This window comes from Monodon monoceros, unplaced genomic scaffold (assembly GCF_005190385.1).
Source record: "Monodon monoceros isolate NGI ecotype Baffin Bay Population unplaced genomic scaffold, NGI_Narwhal_1 Super_Scaffold_13, whole genome shotgun sequence".
Lineage (NCBI taxonomy): Eukaryota > Metazoa > Chordata > Mammalia > Artiodactyla > Monodontidae > Monodon > Monodon monoceros.
In genome coordinates, this window is record NW_021703769.1 from 60814707 (window position 1) to 60840253 (window position 25547).

The 25547-nt window shown below is 40.5% G+C and overlaps 1 protein-coding gene across 2 annotated transcripts in view; it reads right to left on the reverse strand.

The window, feature by feature from the left end:
- Positions 1-25547, reverse strand: part of PDXDC1 (pyridoxal dependent decarboxylase domain containing 1) — a 50226-nt gene that overhangs the window by 12702 nt on the left and 11977 nt on the right. The window contains exons 2-13 of one of the 2 annotated variants that reach the window (XM_029220033.1): positions 24873-24946; positions 23849-23914; positions 21187-21267; positions 19316-19462; positions 17973-18162; positions 16190-16258; positions 15051-15129; positions 11019-11103; positions 10085-10133; positions 9831-9932; positions 8830-8955; positions 4537-4587 (exon numbers count right to left, since the gene is read on the reverse strand). In XM_029220033.1, coding sequence (XP_029075866.1) covers positions 4537-4587; positions 8830-8955; positions 9831-9932; positions 10085-10133; positions 11019-11103; positions 15051-15129; positions 16190-16258; positions 17973-18162; positions 19316-19462; positions 21187-21267; positions 23849-23914; positions 24873-24946 — 1119 coding nt within the window. The remainder of the gene's footprint in view (positions 1-4536; positions 4588-8829; positions 8956-9830; positions 9933-10084; positions 10134-11018; positions 11104-15050; positions 15130-16189; positions 16259-17972; positions 18163-19315; positions 19463-21186; positions 21268-23848; positions 23915-24872; positions 24947-25547) is intronic. The other variant, XM_029220034.1, reaches the window with a different exon arrangement.

Here is a 25547-nt window from a genome sequence, read left to right on the forward strand (position 1 = left end):
TCTAAATCATTGAAGCGGTACTTATACTCGGGACAGGCATCAGACAACTATCTTCACTAACAGATTTCATAACAGCTGAAGACGTCCACTGCATTAAGATTGCACAGCACTAGGTCCATGTTCTCCACTGAACGAATGTACAGTGAGCCGTCAGCTTTCCCGTGGGGTCAGGACACAAAGGGAGCGGCAATGCCCTTGACAGACTGTGGTATTTGAAGTGGGGGGAGGCGGGAGAAGGGAGAGAGGATCTCTAAGCATTTAACAATTCCAGTACTACAATTCTCGTCTCGAAACCATTTCCCAAGGCTCTGCCAGTGATGGCTCACTCGTAGGGCCACAACAGGATGTGCTAACCGGAGAGACAGGAAGTAGCTGGTGCAAGATCTTCTCTACTAAGCTTTTCAAAGGGACAGTGGATGTGATTCAGATCAAGCAAGAGGAACATTCAAATCTGCCATTTATTGAGCCAATTCCTGTGCTTTCATAGGTACTATCTCCTTTAACTTTCACATAAACAAATAAATCTATTAATACCTTTAAAGTTAGAGGGGTTTAATATTTATATAGAACGGAGTAAGCCCAATAAGTAAAGAGGAACAAAGTGACAAAATTCTACACCCATTCCCCTATTCTCAGTTAGGATAAGGCAGAATGACTTGAGTGCCAAGACTTATAGTCTTTTGTTTCTTATTTCTTTGAGCTCAGTGGTCTCAAATGTCAGCCTGCACAAGAAATCCTGTACAGGGTTATATACATAGAATTCTGGTTCCAGCAACATGGTAGACCAAGCTAATATTTAAGTCATCAATTCTAAATACCTGAAATGCTTGATTAAATGTCACCAATAACCAAAAGAAGTTCAAATCATTGCTAGGCTCACAAAAAAAGGTGAATCCAGAAAGAAGAGAAAACAGAAAGAATAGTGTAAGCTGAGCTGCAGGGGCTGGGGGGAGAGGAGCACGGATGGAGCCTGGAACTTCGCTTTAATGTCTAAGGTCATGGGTTTGAAACCCATGTGAGGGATAGTGCTGAGTTTACATAAAGCCAGGACCCTTGAAAAACATTCTTCATGAAAAGAGAGAAAAACTCCACCCACTGATCAGTAAGAAAGCTTAACTCTGCCTGATGCTCTGTAGAGAGAGAAAAAATTCTCTCACAAGAAATCAAAATGTCAGGCGTGCTCTACACCTGGGTGTGATGTCCTCTGTAGTGTAAGACTCCTAAAGCTGTGAAACCAACATAAATAAATGGACCTAGGCCAGTCACAGAAGAAAAAAAAATCTAGCTCATAACAGAAAAATTACAACACACACAGGGAGCAAGAGTCAGCAGACACAGCTGAGAGGACAATTTGTGGCCCCAAGAACCGAGCCACTGAAACAACCATCAGGACAGACGTCGATCACTGTGTTTAAACAGAAACGAAGGACCAGAAATCTTTTTTTTTTTTAAAGATGCTTATAAAACAGAATAACTTGAAAAAGAACTAAAGAGAATATCCTGAAATGAAAAAGAGGTCACTGAAAGTTAAAACGCAGTGAATAGGTTAAATGGCAGATTAGATGCAGCTCCAGAGCAAATTACTGAACTCCAAGAAGGATCTGAAGGGCTACACTAGAAAGCAGCAAAGAGATGGAGGCATCCAAGAGACTGATGGAAGGTGGGATGACAAGGTTCAATATGCAGCTCACTGGTGTTCCAGAAGAGAAAGAGAAAGAGAAAGAGGTCATAGCTGAAAAAATGAATTTTACAGGATTAAATAAAAGAATCCTCAGGTTCAATTAGCACAAGTCCCAAGCAAGATTAAAAAAAGAAAAAAATCCTTACTTAGATACACCATGGTGAAAGTGGCAGTACACTAAGGACCAGGAAAGTCTCAAAAGCCAGCAGAGACGTAAACACGAAACCATGTTAACTGCCCCCCAGAGGCATTCTGGAATTTTCAGGTGTAAGAGTGACAATATTAGAGTTTCCCCTCACATGCTGACTTTAGAGTCTACTCCATGTGCTGGATAAGTGTCCTGTGAAACAACAGCCTTATCAGAATGCAGCTGCAGAGGAGACTGAATTGGGCACTGATAAAGCGGGGCACAAGCACCACCCCGGGCCCTGGAAAAGGCCTTGGTGCTGGAGGCAGTGAGCTGGGGCAGTGGGCCTGTGCTTCTGGGATGGGAGAGGCTCCTGAAGGGCCATCCAGGTGGGAAGGAAGGCGGCCATGGACGCCTGGAGAAGGGAGTGGCTGAGCAGCAGAGAAGCTCTTCTGTGATAACCTGGAGTCAAGTCCTGGCTTTGCCACATACTAGTTCTGGGACTCTGGACACACGACTCATCTGAGCCACAGAAATGGAGATAACGCTACTCTACCCCAGAGACTTACTGTGAGGATTCCGGAGTCAGTACCTATGAAAGCACTAGACTAATACCGTGGTGAGGAGCAAAAGACACTTAATAATTACTTCTATCTTACGGCGCCTGACAGCCTTCATTTTGCTTTCCCATGCATTATCTGATATACCCCCTCATAACGAGCCTGAGGCAGGAGGAATTCATTCTCCTGTAACTGACCTCAGAGGGATGGTCCACTGACTAAGTTCGCAGGCACTGAGTGTGCATCCCAGCTCTACCACTGCCTCGCTGGGCAGCCTGGGCACGCACTCAACCTATCTGTGCCTTAGTTTCCTCACTAGTAAAAAGGGAATAAACACTGCATCCAATTAACAGATTCTATATATTTATTCACACTCGCGTGCCTACTGTATGCCAAGTATCATACTTGGCACAGGACATAAAACCATGAAAAAACAGGCAAAAGTCCTTGCCTTTACAAGGCTTCTTCAGGGGAAAAACAGACAACAAACAAATATAGACCACGATTTCAGGTAGTAATAAGTTCAATGAAGGAAAAAACCCAGAGCCCAGAGAGTGATGGAAGGTGGTGGGTGTTACTCTAGGTAGGGTCGGGGCTCAGGGAAGGCCTCTCTCAAGAGGTGATATTTGAACTAAGATCTGATGGATAAGAAATCAGTAATGAGAAGAATTAGGGGGAACAGTGTTTTCAGGTACAGGGAACAGCATGTACAAAGGAGACTTGTGAGGGTTAAATGAAACAGGCATGTAAGGGACTTAGTACCACGTATGCTACACAGCAAGCATTTCAGAAACAGCATCTGTGATGATGGTGGTGGTGGTGGATTACCGACAGGCCACAATGCCTCATGGTGTCTGCCAGTTACTGTGCCCCCTACTGAGTAAAGCAGCCACTGGAGGGAGGGAGGGAGCAGGGTTATGCCTGGACCATATGTGGCCTTACAAAGATGTTCCAAACCAACTGGAGATCAATTAGCATCATCAGCTCCTCCCTGCTTGGAGGAGAATGAGGAAGGAGAGGACATGAAGAGGAGCCCCAGAGGGCTCAGCAAGGGCGGGACAGGAAGTACACAGGCCCAGCACTGCCTTCACCCCACCAGCGCACTCATTCTAGTCCATAATTTAGGTCTCTGTTTGCAGTCAAGGGCATCCAACCAACATACCTTCACCGACAGCTGAGCGCACAGGCTTAGGAGGTTAACAGAATGAGTCAGTGTCACAGGGCCCCAGTGGTACTGCTGAAATTGGAACCCAAGTCTCCTGACTTACATTCATCCCTCTGCTTCTCCGGAGGGGCCACTGTCCTCTTCCAGGCTAGGACTTGAGTCACCTCAGGTCAGCTGAGTAGCTCCAAGCTCCTACTCAGAAGGCAATGCGAGCAGCCCCCATTCACGCACTTAAACCGAACTGTGTACTAAAGTGGAAATAAACTGCACTCACCTGAACCCCAAATAAACTCAAACATTCGTTTTAAACTTAACTGTATCCTGCAGAATTGTCAAAAGAAACACCAGTGACCCTGTTTAAATTAGAATCTGATCTACATATTTTCTGAAATCCTAAAATACAATGAAGCAAAAGATGAAAACATTCAAACGTGAACTGATACTTGGTTATCAGACCGCCTAAATCCTCATCTACTTGTCTAGTTACCAGCCTTAGGGCACAATCTCTGACAGATGGTGGTATCTTTCAGGAAGATTACCAGGGCAAGAGGAGCAGGGCCGCCCCCTTTTCTCTGCCTTATTCCCCTTCATGCAAATGCCAACTCTGGGGTCAAAGGGTTTCAGAAAGAGTAGCTCAAAGCACTCACAGACAAAATGATTTTTCACTTCAGGAAAATGGGTGTTCTAAAAATCCTTGGGCAGGTGAAATCAATGGTGCTTATTACATCTTTGTGCAATGCTAAATTTTAACAGAATAAAAACTGCAAATGGATTATATGAAAAGCACTGTATGGGTTCAAACAGCATATGGGGCAAATTTCTAGGCTTTCTGCTAACCGCAGAATTAGGTCATCAGTACATGCATGACTCTCTCCCAAAGAATGTGGTTTTACTGGAGCTGCCACAATTCCATGGACATGCATCAAACCTGGAGAAAATCATTCTAACTCACTGAAATTAAGAGTTATTTACTTCAAAAAACAGATCAAATTATATACTATACCAAGATTTTGACGTGGTTCACTTTCTTCAAACTTTCTTGCAATCGCTGACTCTGCAAATGACAGAAAAACAGCTTACGTAATTTCATATTGAGAAGCGTTTTTTTTGTTTTTGTTTTTTTTTTCGGTACGCGGGCCTCTCACTGTTGTGGCCTCTCCTGTTGCGGAGCACAGGCTCCGGATGTGCAGGCTCAGCGGCCATGGCTCATAGGCCTAGCCGCTCTGCGGCATGTGGGATCTTCCCGGACCAGGGCATGAACCCATGTCCCCTGCATCGGCAGGCAGACTCTCAACCACTGCGCCACCAGGGAAGCCCAGAAGCGGTTTTTATGAGGGTCTTTGCAGGTCTGCAAACAAGGATCTCAGGCAGATAAAGCCCCCTGCAACTTGATGATTTCTAATTTCAGCTGCCAATTTTTGCATTTAAACATCTGCAAATATTCCCCAATATTTCAGTTAAAAGTTACATTTAGTGGTTCCAGAAAAGCTTTTTCTAATGAGACATATGTGAATTTATCATATTAGCAATATAGGTCATTCATTGATTCAAAAACTACTGAGTGCAAGCAACAAAAGCAAAATTAAAGAAGCAGACTATGTCAGACTAAAAAGCTTCTGCACAGCAAAGGAAATAATCAACAAAATGAAAAGGGAACCTATGAAATGGGAGAAAATATTTGCAAATCATTTATTTGATAAGGGGTTAATATCCAAAATATACAAATAACTCATACAATTCAACAGCAAAAAACCAAACAATCCAATTAAAAAATGGGCAGAAGATCTGAATAGACATTTTTCCAGACATAGAGATGGACAACAGGCACATGTAAAGATGCTCAACTTCGCTAATCATCAGGGAAATGCAAATCAAAAGCACAATGAGACATCACCTCACAACTGTTAGAATGGCTGTCATCAAAAAGACAAGAAATGACAAGTGTTCACAAGAATGTGGAGAAAAAGGAATGCTTGTGAACTGTTGGTTGGAATGTAAATTGGTGCAGCCACTGTGGAAAACATATGGAGCTTCTGCAAAAAATTAAAAATAGAACCACCATATGATCCAGCAAGTCCACGTGGGTTATCTGAACTGAAGAACATGAAAACGCTAATTCGACAAGATATGTTCACTGCAGCATTATTTATGATCACCAAGATACGGAAACAACTTAAGTGTCCATCAAAGGGTGAATGGATAAAGGAGATGGGATACACACACACACACACACACACACACACACACACACACACACAAACACACACACAATGGAAAATAATCAGCCATAAAAAAGAATGAAATCTTGTCATTTGCAACAACATGGGTAGACCTTAAGGGCATTATGCTAAGTGAAATAATTCAGACAAAGACAAATACCATATGATCTCACTTACATATGAAATCTAAAACGAAACAAAACAAAGCTCATAGCTACAGAGAAGACTGGTGGTTGCTAGAGGCAGGGGCTGGCAGTGGGTGGGTGAAAGGGATCAAAAGGTACAAACAGCAGTTATTAAAAATGAGTCACGGGGAATATAGTCAATAATACTGTAGTAACTGTTTTTTTTTTTGGCCACAACTTGCTGCTTGCAGGATCTTAGTTCCCCGACCAGGGACTGAAACCGGGGCCCAGCAGTAGAAGCGCGAAGGCCTAACCACTGGAATACCAGGGAATTCCCAATACTGTAGTAACTTTTTTTTTTTTGGCAGTACGCGGGGCCTCTCACCGCTGTGGCCTCTCCCGTTGCGGAGCACAGGCTCCGGACGCGCAGGCCCAGCGGCCATGGCCCACGGGCCCAGCCGCTCCACGGCATGTGGGATCCTCCCGGACCGGGGCACAAACCCGTGTCCCCTGCATCGGCAGGCGGACTCTCAACCACTGCGCCACCAGGGAAGCCCCTGTAGTAACTTTAATACTGTATTGCATGTTTGAAAGTTGCTAAGAGAATAAATCTTAAAGGTCTTTATCACAAGAAAAGAAAATTTTTTGTAACTATGTGTGGTGATGGATGTTAACTAGACGTATTGCAGTGATCATTTCACAATGCATACAAATATCAAATCATTATGATGTACTCCTGAAACAAATATAATGTTATATGTCAATTATACCTCAAAAACAAAAACAAAAAACAAAAAACCAGGGGCTTCCCTGGTGGTCCAGTGGTTAAGACTCTGTGCTTCCAATGCAAGGGGTGTGGGTTCAATCCCTGGTCAGGAACTAAGATTCCACATACCACATGGCGTGGCCAAGAAAATGTTAAAAAACAAAAACAGAAACAGAAAAAAAACAAAACAAAACTACCGAGTGCAAATGTGTGCAAAGCACAGTATTGATATTGGGAGGAAGAGCAAAGGTAAATGAGAGTGCACAGCACCGTTAAGAGCTGGTCAGGAGCGTAGGGTCTGGAATAACCACATCTGGGTTCAAAACCTGGCTCTGCCCCTTACCACCTGTGGGACTGTGGGTATATTACTTATCTGCCACTTACTAGCTATGACCTTGGACAAGTTTTTCAGCCTCTCTGTGCTTCCATTCCCTCAACTACATAGTGGGGTGACAGTATCTATCCTCCACAAGTTGATATACGTTAGGTGTCTAGGACGTGGCATGCATTACATAAGTGATGACGACTGTCATCATCGTTAATATCTCAATCCCAGCTCTCTCATCACTAATGTGGGGACAAAATAACATATACTGCATGGCCTGGGGGTCATTAATTCAACAGATGTTTATTTGAGTGTTGGACACAGGAAAACCCCTCATGAAAACTAATTCTTAATATGTTATCAGTGGACCTTATATTCTGGGGAAGCTGTAGGGACCAAGTGAGAGCCTGCATCCACGGTGCTGCACAGCGCCTGGCACTGAGTAAATGCTCAGGAACTGCTTCCCACGAAGACGAAGATGAGAAGGAGGAAGAAAAGAAGGAGGACACTGATTTTTGCTCTCAGGAAACATGTGACCTGGTGCGGACTACAAAGGCAGGACTGGACATGGGCGACCACACCTGCTAAACCTCCATGCGGTTTTCACATGTGCATTTAGCAGCAGTGAGTCAGCAGCAGAGTCAAGTGCTCAGGAGGGTTTGAGATCCGCCAGAGCGTTTGCTGGCAGGAAGATGCCAGAGCTGCAGTGACCTCAAGTGTTTGGTGGCTAATTGTCATCATTATTTTCCTGCGCCCCATTGAATTGAACTGAAAAACACTGAAGGGAATTGAAAAACTCTCCCTGGAGTGCCCAAACCTTCCCCAAACTGACTTAGTTACCATGGCGATGAAGGCTTCTCCTTCCAAAGGACCAAACCTCAAGATGTGAGCCAACAGCCCAGTGAGAAAATGTTTTTAAAAATGTGGTGCTTCTGTAAACATAATGAACATAAATCTTAATATTACTTAATGTAAAAATGAAACTCATTTAGAATGTTTCTATTTCATTAGAAACTAATGTTAAAATGAACTATCCTAATATTATAAACCAAAGGACTCCTGCTACAGTAATATGAAAATACTAATTTTTCTTAAATATAAAAATGACATGAGGAAGTGTCCATTCCAAGAACACATTTAAAACAAAGATTTATTTTTAAAACTATCTGCATACCTTACTATATGACTAGGTGCTGCTGTAAGAGCTTTACATGTACGAACTAAGTCCTCATAACAACCTTCCATCACATCCTCACCCCTATTCTACAGGTGAGGAATTGGAGGTACAGAAAGGTGACGTCATGCTTTAGACTTAAGTAGAACTCAGCTCTCAAACTGTGTAAATATGGCATTTTTTTTGCTTTCTAAACTACAACATAATTATATATTTTTCACAATTAGAACACCTCAAACAGAGAATTAAAATTGTCCCTAGAGCCTTGCAATTTGGGAGCCCAAGCCGGTGGGTGTTAAAAATATCCATGCCAGCCTTACTCCCCCCAACCATCATATTTCTTTACCCTCAAGAGTCGGTCAGTCAAGTGGAACATTTATCCCGGCTTCTGTATTCTTCTCCACTTCTTCGCTGTCACCTTGGGACTTCTTTTCTCCCCCATGCTGACACCGGCATTCATTTTAATCTGATTTCATATGGACCCAAATGCTGGGACAGCCCCAGCAGTCTCTCCCAGAACTTTGAACAAGAAACCTATATATGCAGGGAAATTAGTCTGCTTGCTTATGAGATGGGAAATCCAGACAACAAGGTATTGGGGGGAGGGTAAATCAATGAAGCATTTTTCTGTCTCTGTTTTTGCCATGGAGTATCTGTGACTCATTTGAACTTCAGGTTTCTACTCACCAGCTGACAGGCATGCTTAATCCTCTCCACAATCCCATCAAGTCCCAAGTATTGTAAGGACAGCCACAGTGGCAGGGCACGGAGCTTGTCTGTTGGCTTATTTGATGTAAGACCGGCAACTAAAGTCTAAAAAAGCCAATATGGGTTTATTAATCAAAGCCAATGAAATCACACAGCAGAACTAACTAGTTACCATTTACTATGCACTTGGTTTGTGTCAGATGCTATGCAGGCACTTGGCTTGCATTATTCATTTGATCATCAAACAACTCCATGAGGTAAGTATTCTAGGCAACTTAGCTCAGAGACCTTGCTTTGTCTAAGGGTTCACGGCTAAGATGTGGCAAAGCCAGGATGAGAATCCAAATGGTTTCATCCCAGAGCTGGAGCTCTTAGCCATTCAAGAGGCGGCCCCTCCCAAGGCTGTTCTGAGCATCCACAAACACCTGGCCATTATCACCCGAGCAAGGTATTAACTGTTTAAGAAGAGTCAATGAAAGCTTATTTTGCATGTGCCTCTCACTAACTGATCCACTAACAAGAACCACCACTATGCTTTTAAAAACTATATCATGTTACAACCTTTTAGACAATGTGGATCAAGAACCTTAAAATACTCTTACTCATTATTAATTCCACTTCTGGGAACCCAGTCTAAGGAATAATTTGAAACACAGAATGATGCTCATTATTTTAGTAACAAGAATTTGAAAACAGCCTAAAAGTTCACAAATGGAGAATGATTAAATAACTGTGGTACTCAAGTGATGGAATATTACACAGTGATAAAAAGTTTTTCATACACATGGGGTAGTATGGGGAGACTAAATAGAAAAATATATATGGCATAGTTTCATTTATGTTAAAAACATTTTTTAAAAACAAAAAGTCACAGAGGTAACATTAAGGAAAATGTTCACTTTTTCCTTTTTCTGTATTTTGCCCCCAGACCCAATGATTATTAGCCACTCCCCACTCCCTCCCAGTGGGAGTAAGCTTACCAAGGCAGGATCGTCGTGCTTATAAAGCGTCACAGCAGGAACTGCTGGCAAACCCAGCCATGGGCCTGGAGTCAACGTCATGCTGTCACATTTGGTTGCAGCCTACCACAGAGAGAACAACTTCTTGTTACACTATCAGGATACACTAAACCCAACACCTTTCTCCATTCATAAAAACTGTGAAAAGCCATCAGGCATTAAGTGATGTTAAATTCCTTCTTAAAAACACAGTATTTAGTAAATCAACAACATACCAGCACTGATGAGGAGACATAACCTAGAGCCAATGTTGCCAGATTCACACTGGAAGAAAAAACACAGACCTAAGAACTAATTATTTACTGCTGCTTATTCACTAAGTACACACTTTAAATTTTAAAAATTTTTTTAAAAAGGGCTGTGCTGTTCCACACTGACATTTACATGTCTTTCAGCTGTGTTGGTAGCTTTTATAACAGCAACATAAAGTGTGGTACATATACAACTTTCAGGAAAACCTGGAAAATGCATTTTAATCAAAACGTATTTCAGGGGGTGACATCTACTTACTTAGTGTAATGGGTGTCTTATTTTATATTATTTTATATCTTTGGTAGATACCAGTATTATTTCCCAGTCATCATTCTTTCCCAGAGGGACAATATTAAAAAGCAACGCACCGTGTACGTGTATGATGTCCTGGAAATGGACTACTGGGGCTGCCCTGCATCCTCTCCCCTCTCTTCTCTTAGCAGCAGTCCAATGGCCTTCTGGGAAGCCACCCCAATCTCCTCTATGAGACCACAGCTTCACAAATCACCTAAACTATTAAGAGTGTTACATTTCCCTCGCCACAGCAATTGGCTCAGTATGAGACTCCTGCTGGGACGTCTGACCCTCTGCACACACCTGGAAAGGCGGATGGAGTTGCTGCAGCAACTCTGCACCAGAACACGAAAGGCTATCTACAGACGGAGCCACCACCATGGAGGAACTTCAGCCAAGTGACCTGGCTGACGTGGTGCCTAAGGCCAATCCTAACACTGGTCTTCTTAGCTATGGGAGCCAATAAAACTTCTTGCTTAAGCCAATTTGGGTAATTTTGTAATCTGCAAGCCAAAGAGCCCTTAGTGATATATGTGACGACAAAGTGAGCTCCTCCTGGGCACTCTGCCAGCCCACCATGCAGCCAAACTCCCCTCCACTCACCCTTTCACGTGGAGCCATATGCCGTACTGCTCACAGAGCTCTTTCAAACGCCCAATCTTATCTGTGTGCCCTACTGCTGCAGTTCCTAGGATAAAACACACAAGAAAGGATACTAAAACAAATATTTTCTGAGTCTTTGCAGCATGATAAAAGTTTCTATATACATTATCTCCCTATGAGAGAAGTAACATTGTATCTCTGTTTTATTGAGCTTTTCTTTGTGGACTGGCTTAAAATCAACTTTTGCAAACTGGTTATTCAAGTTTTGAAGAGTGTGTATTGTTCACTATATGTATCTATAAAGTCAAACTTGTTACCTGTGTTATTTAAATCCTCTATATACTTATTTTCTATTTACTTGATCTGTTGTTTCATGAGAAATATATTCAAGTCTCCCACCAAGATTGTGGTTTTGTCAATTTATACTTGTATTCTATCAACTTTTCCTTTATATATTTCAAAGTTATATTCATAAGCATTCATACCTGTTATATCTCTGAGTAGATGTCATGAATTATTATTAATATGAAGTCTATTTTATCTCACAGCAACCTTGCTACAGTACTTGTGTTTCATTAGCATTTGCCCAAGATATCCCTTTTCCACACTTACTTTTTATCACTTTCTGGGTTATTTTTATTTAGGTGTGCTCTCTATAAAAAATACATAGATGAATTTGTTTTGTTTGTTTTAACCAAATTTTAGAGGTCCTTTGTGGTTTTTTGGTTTGTTTTGTTTTTTGTTTTTTGCTGCACTGCACGGCTTGCGGGATCTCAGTTCCCTGACCAGGAATTGAACCCAGGCCATGGCAGTGAAAGCGCAGAATCCTAACCACTAGACAACCAGGGCATTTCCGAGAGGTATTTTGTTTCAATATAGAAAGCATTCTGAAGTCAGTTGAAACATATTACACACTTTAACCCATTCCCTAGGTGATCTGTTTACACTGCAGGCTTTGCTGGGCAGATCCTCCTCACAGAGCCTTTAGTAAAATGCACAGTCACACATTCTCCCAACTGTCCTAAATTTCCAGTTAGCAGAACCCACCTAACAAGATTTCTAACGCTCATCAACAAACACAACTAATACAAGTGCTTCTTTTGCAGGGGTTATGCCAGGAAAAGGGCTGACAACTCCACTCCTCCCCCCACCCAAATTTGTCTCAAATTAAAAAAAAAAACTAAAATGACACATTTAGTTTAGTTGAAACAAGATCAAAGGCCAACACATGGGTTGTGTCACATGAGCCATCAAAACATAAAGCATTGTGCCGTGTTTAAGTGACTGGACCACATTCAGGCTCCCTTCCTTTTTTGGCAACGCCTGCTTGCTAACCACTGGGACGTGCACTCTGGTGACGGCAATGTAGTCACACTGGTAAACCACTCAATCACGTGTAAACTGCAGCCTCTCCCATCTATTAAGTGATTGATAGTAGACTGGTTATGTTTCTTTCTTTTTTTTTTTTTTGCAGTACGTGGGCCTCTCACTGTTGTGGCCTCTCCCGTTGCGGAGCACAGGCTCCAGACGCGCAGGCTCAGCGGCCATGGCTCACAGGCCTAGCCGCTCCGCGGCATGTGGGATCTTCCCAGACCGGGACACGAACCCGTGTCCCCTGAATCTGCAGGCGGACTCTCAACCACTGCGCCACCAGGGAAGCCCTATGTTTCTTTTTAAACATACAATATACTAAGGCAGACAGGAAGTGGTAGTTTTTCTGCTGGCAACAAGGTGGATATGTGCTTTTTCTGTTTATTATTTTTTTAAATAATTAGCTTTACTGATTGAAGTATAATTTACATACAATAGAATCCACTCATTTAAGGGTATGGTTCAATGAATTCTGACAAATACAGTGTGCAACCACCATCACACCAAAAGTTCCCTCATCCCCCCTGAAGTTTCACCCTTCTCTCTACTCCTCACTGGCCCCAGAAAACTGTGATCTGTTTTCTGTCACTGTAGTTTTATCTTTCTAGAATTTCATATAAACGGATCATATACTATGTAGCTTCTTTCATGTTTGGATTTTGGCACTTAGAATGCTTCTGAAATTCATCTGTGTTGATATGTGTGATCAGTAGTTATTTCCATTTATTGCTTAGTATCCCATGATATGTTTATACTACAATTTGTTTATCCATTCATCAAGGGAAGGGCATCTGGGTTGTTTTCAGTTAGGAATATTGCATCCCTAACTGAAGGGATAGTTCGTTACTCTGCATCCTCACCAGTGTTTGGCATTGTATTTTTTTATGTTCTCCATTCTAACAGATATATAGTAGTAGCTCACTGTGGTTTTATTTTGCATTTCTCTAAGCATCTTTTCAAGTGCTTATACGTTCATATATTTTCTTTGGCAAAGTTTCTACTCAAATCTCTTGTTCACTTTAAAAACTGTACTGTCTACCTCCAAAATATTGAATTGTAAAACTTCCTTATATATTTTGGATATAGTCTTTTGTCAGAAAAATATTTTGCAAATATTTTCTCCCAGTCTGTTATTTGCCTTTCCATTTTCTTTTTCTTTTTTTTTTTTTTTGGCAGTACGCAGGCCTCTCACTGCTGTGGCTTTTCCGGTTGCGGAGCACAGGCTCCGGACCCGCAGGCTCAGCGGCCACGGCTCACGGGCCCAGCCGCTCTGCAGCACGTGGGATCTTTCCGGACTGGGGCACGAACCGGTGTCCCCTGCATCGGCAGGCGGACTCTCAACCACTGCACCACCAGGGAAGCCCAATCTCACACTCTTTTATTTGTAGCTGCACAGTAAGTCTAAAAGTCAGATAGGATAAGTCTTCCAGTGTTGTTCTTTTTCACAATTATTTTGTCTCTTCTTAGATCCTTTTATGTCCATATAAATTTTAAAATCAGCTCATCAATTTCTATAAGAAATTGGAAGTCTGCTGAGATTTTGATAAGAATTGAGTTGAATCTACAGGTTAATTTGGGGAGATATGACTTAATAATATTGCATCTTTCAACCCATGCATATGCCATATTGTTCCATTTATTTGGGTCTTCTTGAATTTCTCTCAGCAACATTCTGTAGTTTTCAGTGTACATATCTTGCCTTATTTTGTTAAATTTATCCATAAAGGTTTTTTTCTTGATGCTATTATGAATGGCATTTAAATTTCAATTGTTCATTGCAAGCTTGATAGATCTGCTTATTAGTTCCAATGGCTGTTCTTTGTGGTTTCCTTAGGACTTTCTACCTATACAATCATGCCATCTGCAAATAAAGACAGTTTATTCTTCCTTTCCAAAATGTATGTCATTTAATTATTTTTCTTGCCTTACTCCACTATCTAGAGCTTCAAGTACAATGCTGAATACAATGTGGTGAGCACAGCAGAAAGTGGTAGCTGACCAGCTGTCTCAAAGGTGGACATTTAAATGTGACATTTAAGAATTTAATTTAGGGCTTCCCTGGTGGCACAGTGGTTAAGAATCCACCTGCCAATGCAGGGAACACGGGTTTGAGCCCTGGGCCAGGAAGATCCCATATATGCCACGGAGCAACTAAGCCCGTGCACCACAACTACTAAGCCTGCGCTCTAGAGCCTGCGAGCCACAACTACTGAGCCCACATGCCACAACTACTGAAGCCTGTGCACCTAGAGCCCGTGCTCTGCAACGAGAAGCCACCACAATGAGAAGCCCACACATGCAACAAAGAATAGCCCCTGCTTCCTGCAACTAGAGAAGAACCTGCGTGCAGCAACGAAGACCCAACACAGCCAAAAAAAAAAAAAAAAAAAATTCAATTTAGAGAGGAAGCATATGAAAGAATAGAGAAGCACAACCTAAATGAAAAAGTATACACACAAACAAGAACTCCCAAAACAAACCAACAATTAAGGGAATCTAATGAGCTAAAACTTTAGTACTGTAATTCTCACCACAGTGCTGATACCGACTTCCTTAAACATGTGGCACACAAACATTCTTAAGACTTGATCTCTTTTAGGCTAACTATCTAGCCTCTTTCTTGTATGTCCAAAATGGAAGATTCAGGTTCATGATACCTACCAGCATTTGCAACAAGCAACAGGGGCAGTTTTCCTTGTTCTATGTCATCTTTAATCAGTTTCTCCAGGAAGGCAACGTCCTGGGATTGAAAGACAAACCACAAAAACATGAGACAACCCACACAAAAGCGTATACACTGAAAAATTATAACTTCTAAAAGAAGCAGATGACTCTCAAAATTTATCAGAGCAATTCTTTTCTTGACAATTTTCCTTTTTTCTCCAATCATAGTTGTGAAAATAAAATCGTTTTCCTTGAAAACTAGAAAAATCAGTTAAATGAGATTAAAGTTAGAAACTGGACATACAGAACCAACATTTCTCTAGTTTTAAACATTTACAATAAAAAAAAATGTTCTCTCAAACCCCCCCCACCAAAAACAACCAAAAATGTATCTCTGATATTACTCATTGACGTATCTGAACCAGAAAATCTAACTACCTTGAAAAAGAAATGCAGAGGGCTTCCCTGGTGGCGCAGTGGTTGGGAGTCCACCTGCCGATGCAGGGGACAAGGGTTCGTGCCCCGGTCCGGGAAGATCCCACATTCCGCAGAGCGGCTGGGCCCGTGAGCCATGGCTGCTGAGCCTGCGCGTCCGGAGCCTGTGCTCCGCAACGGGAGAGGTCACAACAGTGAGAGGCCCGCGTATGGCAAAAAAAAAAAAAAAAGAATAGAAAAAGAAAAAAAAGAGATGCAGAACCCTAAAACCTATCCCTTTTGCTTCTGACCTCAGTATGGAAAGGCTTATCACTTGCATGTCTAAAAATAAGCAGAATCCAATGCCAAGGATTACAATAATCAAAATCTGCCCATTCATAAATCCAGGCAACAGTGATAACCATTTGAAAGAATGAGCTTTAGAAGGAATTTCTGAGGCTTAATTGGACTCCATGTTTCTACTTAAAACAGGTGATACAGTGATTACAAGACTCCTTAAGAGCCAGGTGCTCCTCACCTTTATGCCAGCCAATCTTCCTGGACATTCAAACCTGGCAGCATGTATTATGCAACAGGAAGATCTAAGCAATCCATGAATAACCTAATAATTATCTGGAGGCCAGCAAATAGAACTACAGTTTAAAGGAAGGTACGGTTTCAAAACACAATTCTTTATTATTTTATAAACCTAAAGAACTCACCATCTGATGCTGGGATCCAAACATAGTGTTACAGGGTACACGACACAAGCAGGGGAAGGGCAAGCCAAGCTGCAAGAAGAAACATGCAATTTTACAAGAAAGATCTTTGTCACCATTCCCTTATGTCCCCAAAAGATTGTGGCTCTAAGTCACAATTATTCTTTTTAAATATTCTCTCTCCTTAGGAACTCTTAATATGAGCATTTGGGGGGATAATTTAGAATCCTTCCTCCAAGATAAGTGGTAAATAACACCGGCTAAAGGCATTCAAAGTACAATATCTTATTTATGGGTCCACCCATTCCTAAAAAGCAACAGATATGGACTAGCAGATGTACATATCTTGAGAGAAATGAAGTCAGCATTATGGAGACAGTAATTGTCAAATAAATTTTATATTCCTCATTTTTAGCTTCCAAATCCTTAAGGAGTATATGTTTTAGGAATTTTTTTTAACATTTGCAGCATATTGCTCTGTATAACTAAAACTTGGAAGCATTTAAAGACCAAAAATTTAACACGCAATTTATTCACACTTTATCCCCTTAAAGAATTTTTCTTTTAAATTATGAAAGTGAAACCCAAGTAAAACACACAATAAAAAATTATAGAAATTAAAAGTGAAAATCCCCCCCATAAGCCACCAATCTACTACTGTTAATAGGTTAGTATAGAACCTTGCAGATAATTGCTAGGCAAAAATATATATATTTATATATTTTTCTAGGTATAAAAAACATATGCATATAAGCATGTACACACTTTTTAAAACATGCACATGACTATTCTGCCACCTACCTTTCCCACTTAACAGAACACTCTCACACATCTTTTGCAGATTGGACTGCTGTTCCAAGACAGCTCTGGGTCCATAAGAGCCTGGCCTACAGTAGGTACTCAATAAGTAATTTGTTTCATGTTTCTACAGAGATATTATAAAACTCCTTATTTTGTACACCCTCAAGAAGAGGACATAATTTCTTGCCACCAATGACCACAGCTCAGAATCAACTTAAGCCCTGAGTTTCCCCTATGTATCTCCCTGGACTCCTCCATCTTACAAAAGACAACCCCTCCAATCCTATGGGTTTTACTTTAAAACGTTCTTGGCCAAGAGGCTTAACAAGTTGTTGACTCAAGGTAGCCCCGTAATCAGGCTACCATGAACTTTAAAAACTGGTAATGCAAAAAAAAAGAAAAAAACGTAATGCTCTTTGATCTAATAATTCTAGACTGGCTCTGAAAATCCATCTGAGGAATACAACCCAAAGTATAGAAAAGCTTCATGCACAAAGATGTCCATAAAAGCACTACACAAAGAGCACTTCCTCAAAATGGTCATAAAAAGCAAAAGAATGCGAACACTCTAATTGCCCAAAAGGGAAACAGTTAAAATACTATATACTCACTTGAAGGAATATTATGAAGATATTAAAAACATACTTTACTTTGGAGAACTGGTAAAACATGATATGAACCTGTATAACAGTAAGTGAAAAAAGCCAGCTATAGCTATGTAAAAACACACATACACTCTGATTAAGCCAAGTCTGAAAGGAAATAAAGTAACGTGTTGACTGTGGTTGCCTTTGGGCAACTAAAAAAAAAATACATATATATATATATCTAAATTTATTAATACACATTTATACATAATAATGACAAAACAAGCTTATAAGAAAATCACCTTTCTTTTCACTTGAAAAAAACAGCAGCTAAAGAAAAACTTCCAGGACAGAACAAAACATCGTTTCTTTAAAATATCCACCTTATGCCACATTACCTGATTACAGAGGTACTGGCCCAGGCCAGGCCTAGCAGCAGCACTTAGATATATAACAGGCATCTTGTTATATAACACATTGAACCCATCCACCACAAAGTCTTCATAACGGGAATGAATGGCAAGCCTACAGATCTTTGCAAGTCCTTCTCTTTCTTCTTCGTGGAAATAAGCACAGCCATTTTCATACCTGTTAAGAGACACCCATATGTCACTATGTTCTTATCTCTGATATTATATCCCAGTCTTATAACCATGGAAGTAATTCTTTTCTCAATTCCTATCTCAGTGAAAGGAGATAGGAATCACCCTCATCTCAGTGGGCTGACACCTCACTGCAGCTGAAGGTTATAAAGAACAGAGGCAATGACCCCTCATCCACACCCAGCTCCAGAAAGAGCAGAAACTATGAAAACCAGTAGAGAATGGGAATCCCTCAGATATAAAAAGGCTGAAGATCATGGACTGGCTTACTTTACAATAAAGCCAGCACTGGATAATGCAGACATGGTTCTTAGTAGTTTCAGCCCTAAAACATCCAAAGTTAAGTAAAGCTGTCAAAAATGCTAGTCAGGCTAACTTTTGCTTTCACTAATATCTGCCTGGGACATTTTATTCTTCTCATTCTCCAAAAAGAAGGACAGAGAGATTTTCAGTTACAGGTATTGGATTTTTATTAGAACAGAAGAAAATTTCTCCTTTGCCATACAGTTAGGCAAATTCATACTCTCGCCAAGTCAAGCTCTTTCCCAGCATCTGAAAATAAGTCTCCCAAGTTAAATGTTCCAACATTAGGTAAACATTCCTTTTCCATAAATAAACACAAAATACCATTGGTCCCATTTCTTCTACTGACTCCTTAGTCTGCTAGAATTCCTTAATAATGCCAATATTATCACAGTATAAAGCAAATTTCAATTTCATAACACATACTCATCTTCCTTATGACAGCATTTCCTTTTTACTAAAGCACAGCTAATACTTTGATTAAAAATACTTGAACCTATTCCACTGCTGTACCTTCTATCAACATGTGCCAATTAGGAATCTTAAGAACAAGTAACTGTGGACATTATCCAACATGTATGTGCTCATGTTCTCAGCTCTTTACATGTATTAATTCATTAGTTCATTTAATCCTCACAACAATGTCATCAAATAGATATTAAGGCTATCCCCATTTCATAGATAAGGAAACTGAGGCATGGAGTGGTTAAGCAACGCTTCCAAGAGGAAAGGGAAGAGGCAGAGCTGAACCCAGGTAGCATAGCTCCAGAAAATAGATCTCTCACAGTCTATACCCAACACATAAATGTCTTTACCAGAAACCAAAAACTTATTACCTGAAAATTCTGCATAACCATAAGGTAGTGTCTGAAAGTATCCTAGTTGTAAGTTTTCTCAGCTTCTCTTTGTCCAGAGTTGAAATGTAAGCTCCCAGACTGTGCCCCAACAAAGCTATATGACCCTGTTCTCCAATATTCTGGATTCTGTTAATCAAAATTTATTAGATTAAAAAAAAAGTATTAGTCAAAGCATAAATAAATAAAACACAGAGACACATTATTCCACAGAAATTTCTCTCAGACTTGAAATGCATTTAATGGCCTAGAAGGCAGACACTGAGATACATTTAGAAAATTCAATGCATAAGGTATTAATAGTTTGGGGGGAAATTTTTTTTTTAAATTCAAGTCCTAGGAGATAAATATCCTTTTTATTCAATACCAACTAAATACACAAACTGTTTTTGAATAATTTTCTCCAAAAAAGGTTTTTAAATTAAATACCAGTTGAAGAACTATGGAGAGTAGAGCTAAAATGTGCAGAAAATTTAATAATCAACAGACGAAGATCAATTCCCTGCATTAAATAGCTATTTATAACAACACAGCACATTCAAGGGGAACTAGGTATTGTTTTACATATTATTAAAGTGGATGGACTAATTTCCCTTATAAAGAATAAATGTAAAAAGAAAAAAAAAATTGACAGGATACTGGGCAAAGGAGACAGTTCATAGAATAGGAAATATAAATGGGTCTTAAAACATACAAAAAGACACTTAATCTGGTTCATAAGAAAAATGCAAACTAAAACTATGCTGAAATATCATTTCTCACCTATCAGACTGGCAACGATCCTTAAGTCTGCTAATACCCTTTCAGGCAAAGGTGTGGGGAAAGATGTACTCTCACACATTATGGGTGGGAATGTGAATTGGCACAATTCCACGAAGGGAAATTTGGCAATATCTGTCAAATTTACAAATGCACAAACTTATCTGGCCCAGCAATCCCACTTCTAGGACTTTAATCTACAGAAACACTTCTTCTATGAGAAATGACACATGTACAGAGTTACTGGCTGTAGGAATGTTCGTAAGAGTAAAACATGAAAAGGAGACTAGTTAAATAAAATATGGCTCATCCATTTAGAGTAACACTAAACAGCTCTTAAAGGAGAAAGCTCCTTGTATACTGCTATGCCAGGAACTCCAAGACATAAATGAAAAAAGCAAGTCACAGAACAACATGCATAGTATTTAGGTACTGGAGGGGGTGAGCACAGACATTTTAATTGGGTGTACATACACATGAAGTATCTCTGACGAATACACAAGAAACTGGCAACTTATCTCTAGGAAGGAGAACAAGGTAGGGAGGCAGAGGTAAGAAGGAAAATTGCCTTTGTGTATATACCCTTTCTATCTTTTGAAATTTGAACTGGAAGAATGAATTACTTACTCCAAAAAAATTAAATTTAAAACTATTAAACAGAAAATGAAACTAAATAAATTGCTTGATAGATGCATAAACAGAAATAAAATAAACAGATGATTCACAGACAAAGTGGCCTGCCACCAACGAATTCAGCTGCAGCACTTCTCAGCAATCAGAGGCGGAAGCACAGGAGCAGAAGCAGTCAGAAACAGAAAAGCACACAGCAGCTATTCTCTGGCCCCTGTGCCAGCCCCTCCCTAAGACACAAGACCATAAAAACGACAAGATTTTAATAAATGACTTCCTTTTACAAAATATATTATATAAAATATGTCAATGTCTCTCTGAAGAAACTGAACATCATTTTAATATCACACGTAACTAGGAATTAAATATAGCTTATTACTGCAGCAACTTGTGAGAATGCAATCATTATCAAAATCAAGAACACATATACTTTCAAACAGAAGCTGCCAACTGTTCTCCATTACCGGGTACTCTGGGGCTCCTCATCTTCATCTCCGTGCATCAGATTCTGAACTAACTGGAGGATGCTCACCATGTCCTGTCCGCTGCGGAACAGAAAAACAGCTGACAAACAGGTGGAAACAGCACACATCCCTCACCAGTCTCTCACTATTTTCTCTCGTCTAAACTAGCTTGACATGTTTTCTTTTTTAACTGAGGAGCTACGAAAGAAATAATGTGTTTTGAGATATGGTATACATCATTTTAAAAACAAACCTCAAATTATCAACTGAATTCTGAATGTAACCTTACTTGTGATTAATCTTCTGCCTAAATATTAATTTGATTTTTAAAAATTTCACCAGCTTTAGCAATATTTCTCTACCTGTTCATTTGAATCTTGGAGACTATTTAATAAGCATGTAATAAGGGCCGAAGTAGTCCTTATAAGCTGTTGGAAGGTCACAAAAGCAGCAAGAATACTCCAATGCCACTGGTGTATCTAGCTTCCCTCCATGTGGGAGTCTTGTCTGTTTGTTCTAACAGAGCTAAACATGAAATGCAAGCATGATTTATTATTACCTCTTCCCCAAGCTGGGGAAACTGCAGATTCGCTTGCAGTGTAAACACTAACTTCTATCCAAGATATGTTTTTAAACGCTCGTCACATGAGGAGGTGGAAACTTATGAGAAGACTGTGAAAGGTGAAGTTCTAAGCAATGGCAAGGCAACTTGTAAAACATGTGATGTCAAAATACTATCACGTTATTAATGAGAATGTGACTAATAAAAAGTTCTCTCTTTCGGGCTTCCCTGGTGGCACAGTGGTTCAGAATCCGCCTGCCAATGCAGGGGACATGTGTTCGAGCTCTGGTCCAGAAAGATCCCACATGCCGTGGAGCCACTAAGCCCGCGTGCCACAACTACTGAGCCTGTGCTCTAGAGCCCGTGAGCCACAACTACTGAAGCCCGTGCGCCTAGAGCTTGTGCTCCACAACAAGAGAAGCCACTGCAATGAGAAGCCTGCGCACTGCAACAAAGAGTAGCCCCCGCTCGCCGCAACTAGAGAAAGCCCATGCGCAGCAATGAAGACCCAATGCAGCCCCCCCCCCCCAAAAAAAAAAGTTATCTCTTTTCAAAAAGCACCATCAAAACAATGTCCCCAAACCTATCCTCCTCAAGGTGCTGACCTTCACGTGTGAGGGACTCTGATCCTTGGACATTGTGTAGAGATGAGGCCACATGACCTTGAGCAAGCTACTGAAACTCACGAAGCCCTACATTATACAACTGTGAGGATGCTGTTAGTCCACGGAAAGCACCGAATGCCACGCCTGGGGAACTACTATCTCAGGCGCTGGCTATTAGCATTATTAGTGTGAGTACTCCTGACCGGTGACATTAATGCCCTCCCACTCCGAGAATTACGGATGTTCTTGGTAGTATGTCTTCTAGGGAAACTTCTGTGGGATGAGTGGAACGCTTTAATTCCCTTCAGTAGGCCTGGGATGAGGAGACTTACAAGATTTGGTTCCTGTTCTCAGTTGGAGAATGAACTTCACCCGTAGAGGACTTCAAGTCAGCACCCTTCATCTACAAGCAGGAGTGCTTATTTTAAAATGTTAGTACCTGGGGACTTCCCTGGTGGCACAGTGGTTAAGAATCCACCTGCCACTGCAGGGGACACGGGTTCGAGTCCTGGTCTGGGAAGATCCCACATGCCGCAGAGCAACTAAGCCCGTGCGTCACAACTACTGAGCCTGCGCTCTAGAGCCAGCGAGCCACAACTACTGAGGCCCGTGTGCCTAGAGCCCGTACTCTGCAGCAAGAGAAGCCACTGCAATGAGAAGCCAGCACACTGCAGCGAAGAGTAGCCCCTGCTTGCTGCAACTAGAGAAAGCCTGTGCGCAGCAACGAAGACCCAACGCAGCCAAAAAAAAAATTGGTATCTGGGTGTGTTAGATGTGACATTTATTGGCACACTGGGATCCTTCCTCTATACTACTCTTTTGCAACATACTTATTGTACATATTTATATTCAGGTCAAAGGACAACTTAAGGGAGTTGTACTATTTACCTATGTACAGTTTCCTGGTTATAAAAAAAATAATAAGTTTGTCTGAGGGAAACTGGGCTGGGACTTTAACTCCAGATAACTCCAGATTGAATGCTAACATCCTGTGAAAATGTTAGTTGGATAACTTATTTTTCTGACTTCTTCCCTGATAGCTCAAGTCACAAACACTTGACAGATCTGCTTTAGTTGCCAAAAAATAAACCACTCTGCTAATAAATTAGAGTTGACATTTTCCTTTCATTTACTATATAATAAAATGATAAATCTTATCAAGTTAAAATAACTCTCACAATAAAGCTCAGTCTACCAAATAGATTACTGGTTTCAAGGATGAATCAAGTGTGATAGTTGAGTTATAATTATGAGTTTGCGTATCACTTTTGAGTTACGAGGTTGTGTTAAACTCTGAACGGGAAAGGGGGAGAAACAGTAGGTTTAGCGTTATCACCAACCAACCAATGGCATTTCAGTTTTCTGTTACACTACATATAACTCTCAATTTGCTTTGTGCTCATTAAAACTAAAATTGTAAGTCAGTGATGGTAAAATCTTGGTTTAAAGAAAGTGTACACCCTAAGTAAAGGTACTTATCTTCATTGCCACCTACCTGCCTTGCAGTGGCCCTGGAATATCCCCTGATAGGAGCTTCTTTCCATTTTCCTCCTCTGTTCTTCTAATTTAAACGAAATAAAAAACTGTTAACCTTCTAACATTTGAGCATGAACATGTGATAATGTTGCTTACAACCTCTTAGTAACTGATATGAGATTTGAAACACACATCTCGCCTTCTCGTCCCAGCCCACAGGCTGGGGTAGGGTTTAGTTTCAGGAAAATAATATTAAAAATATAATAATACTTCAAGCCACTTCTTGGTTAGTTGATGCCCTATATGACCTGAATATACAGTAAGAAGTATTTATAGATTCAAGTCAATATATTAAATAAATGAAACTCTTAGTAGGCAGGACTGAAAATTATAAGTCCTGTCCCTTAATTTCAAAATCCTTTAATTACAAAGCACCTTATACCCAAGACAAATACCAATTTTAAATTCAGCTGAAGCTAAGTGTGACATTCTGAAACCAAGAGGTGTCTTTTTTTTTCCATCTTTATTGGAGTATAATTGCTTTACAATGGTGTTAGTTCCTGCTTTATAACAAAGTGAATCAGTTATACATACACATATGTTCCCATATCTCTTCCCTCTTGCGTCTCCCTCACTCCCACCCTCCCTATCCCACCCCTTTAGGTGGTGACAAAGCACCGAGCTGATCTCCCTGTGCTAGGCAGCTGCTTCCCACTAGCTATCTACCTTACGTTTGGTAATGTATATTTATCCATGCCACTCTCTCAGTTTGTCAAGCTTACCCTTCCCCCTCCCCATATCCTCAAGTCCATTCTTTAGTAGGTCTGTGTCTTTATTCCCGTCTTACCCCTAGGTTCTTCATGACATTTTTTTTCTTAGATTCCATATATATGTGTTAGCATACAGTATTTGTCTTTCTCTTTCTGACTTACTTCACTCTGTATGACAGACCAAGAGGTGTCTTTAACAGAAGGAAACTAGTGCTGCCAGTTTCACAGCAAGTTGAACACATTTAATGGGTCACTTCTGTTCCACAGGCTCACCTCTGACTGTCCTCTAGCATCTTCATGGCCTCCTTCAAGTTTTTTCCCATTTCAGCTAGTGTAGGGTCTGCTATCTGGGAAACAAATTTTCAAAAGGTTAAATTTTAACAACCCTCTATTACTTCTGCAACATAATTCATCCAGAAAAACTAACTGCAAGTCCATTTTCTTCTGGATTTATTATAAAATACCTGCATTATTAAAGAACATGTTTGATTTTAAAATTCCAACAGTACAAAGGTATAACATAAAAAAGTCCCACTCCCCAGGGGAGGCCACTTTTAAGTTTGACGTATCTCTCCAAAGTTTCACTTTGCTCATATGCACTTCTCCAAATTGCTTTTTTCTGCTTTATAGTGAATATGGTTCCATGTCAGCAGGTCTACTTCATTCCTCTTAGTGGTTACACCTTTTTGCATCTGATGGATGTATTATAATTTACTGAACCAGTCCTGAATTAATGGACCCTTAGGTTATTTCAGTTGTTCACTATTAGAAGCAAGGTCCAGAAAAGTATGTATAGTATACTATTCATTTTACTGTTGTAGTAGGCTGAAAAATAGCCCCCCAAAGGATATTCACATCCTAATCCCTGGAATTTGTGAACATTACCTTATATGACAAAGTCTTTGCAGATGTGATTAAGGATCTTGAGATGGCACGATTACCCTGAAT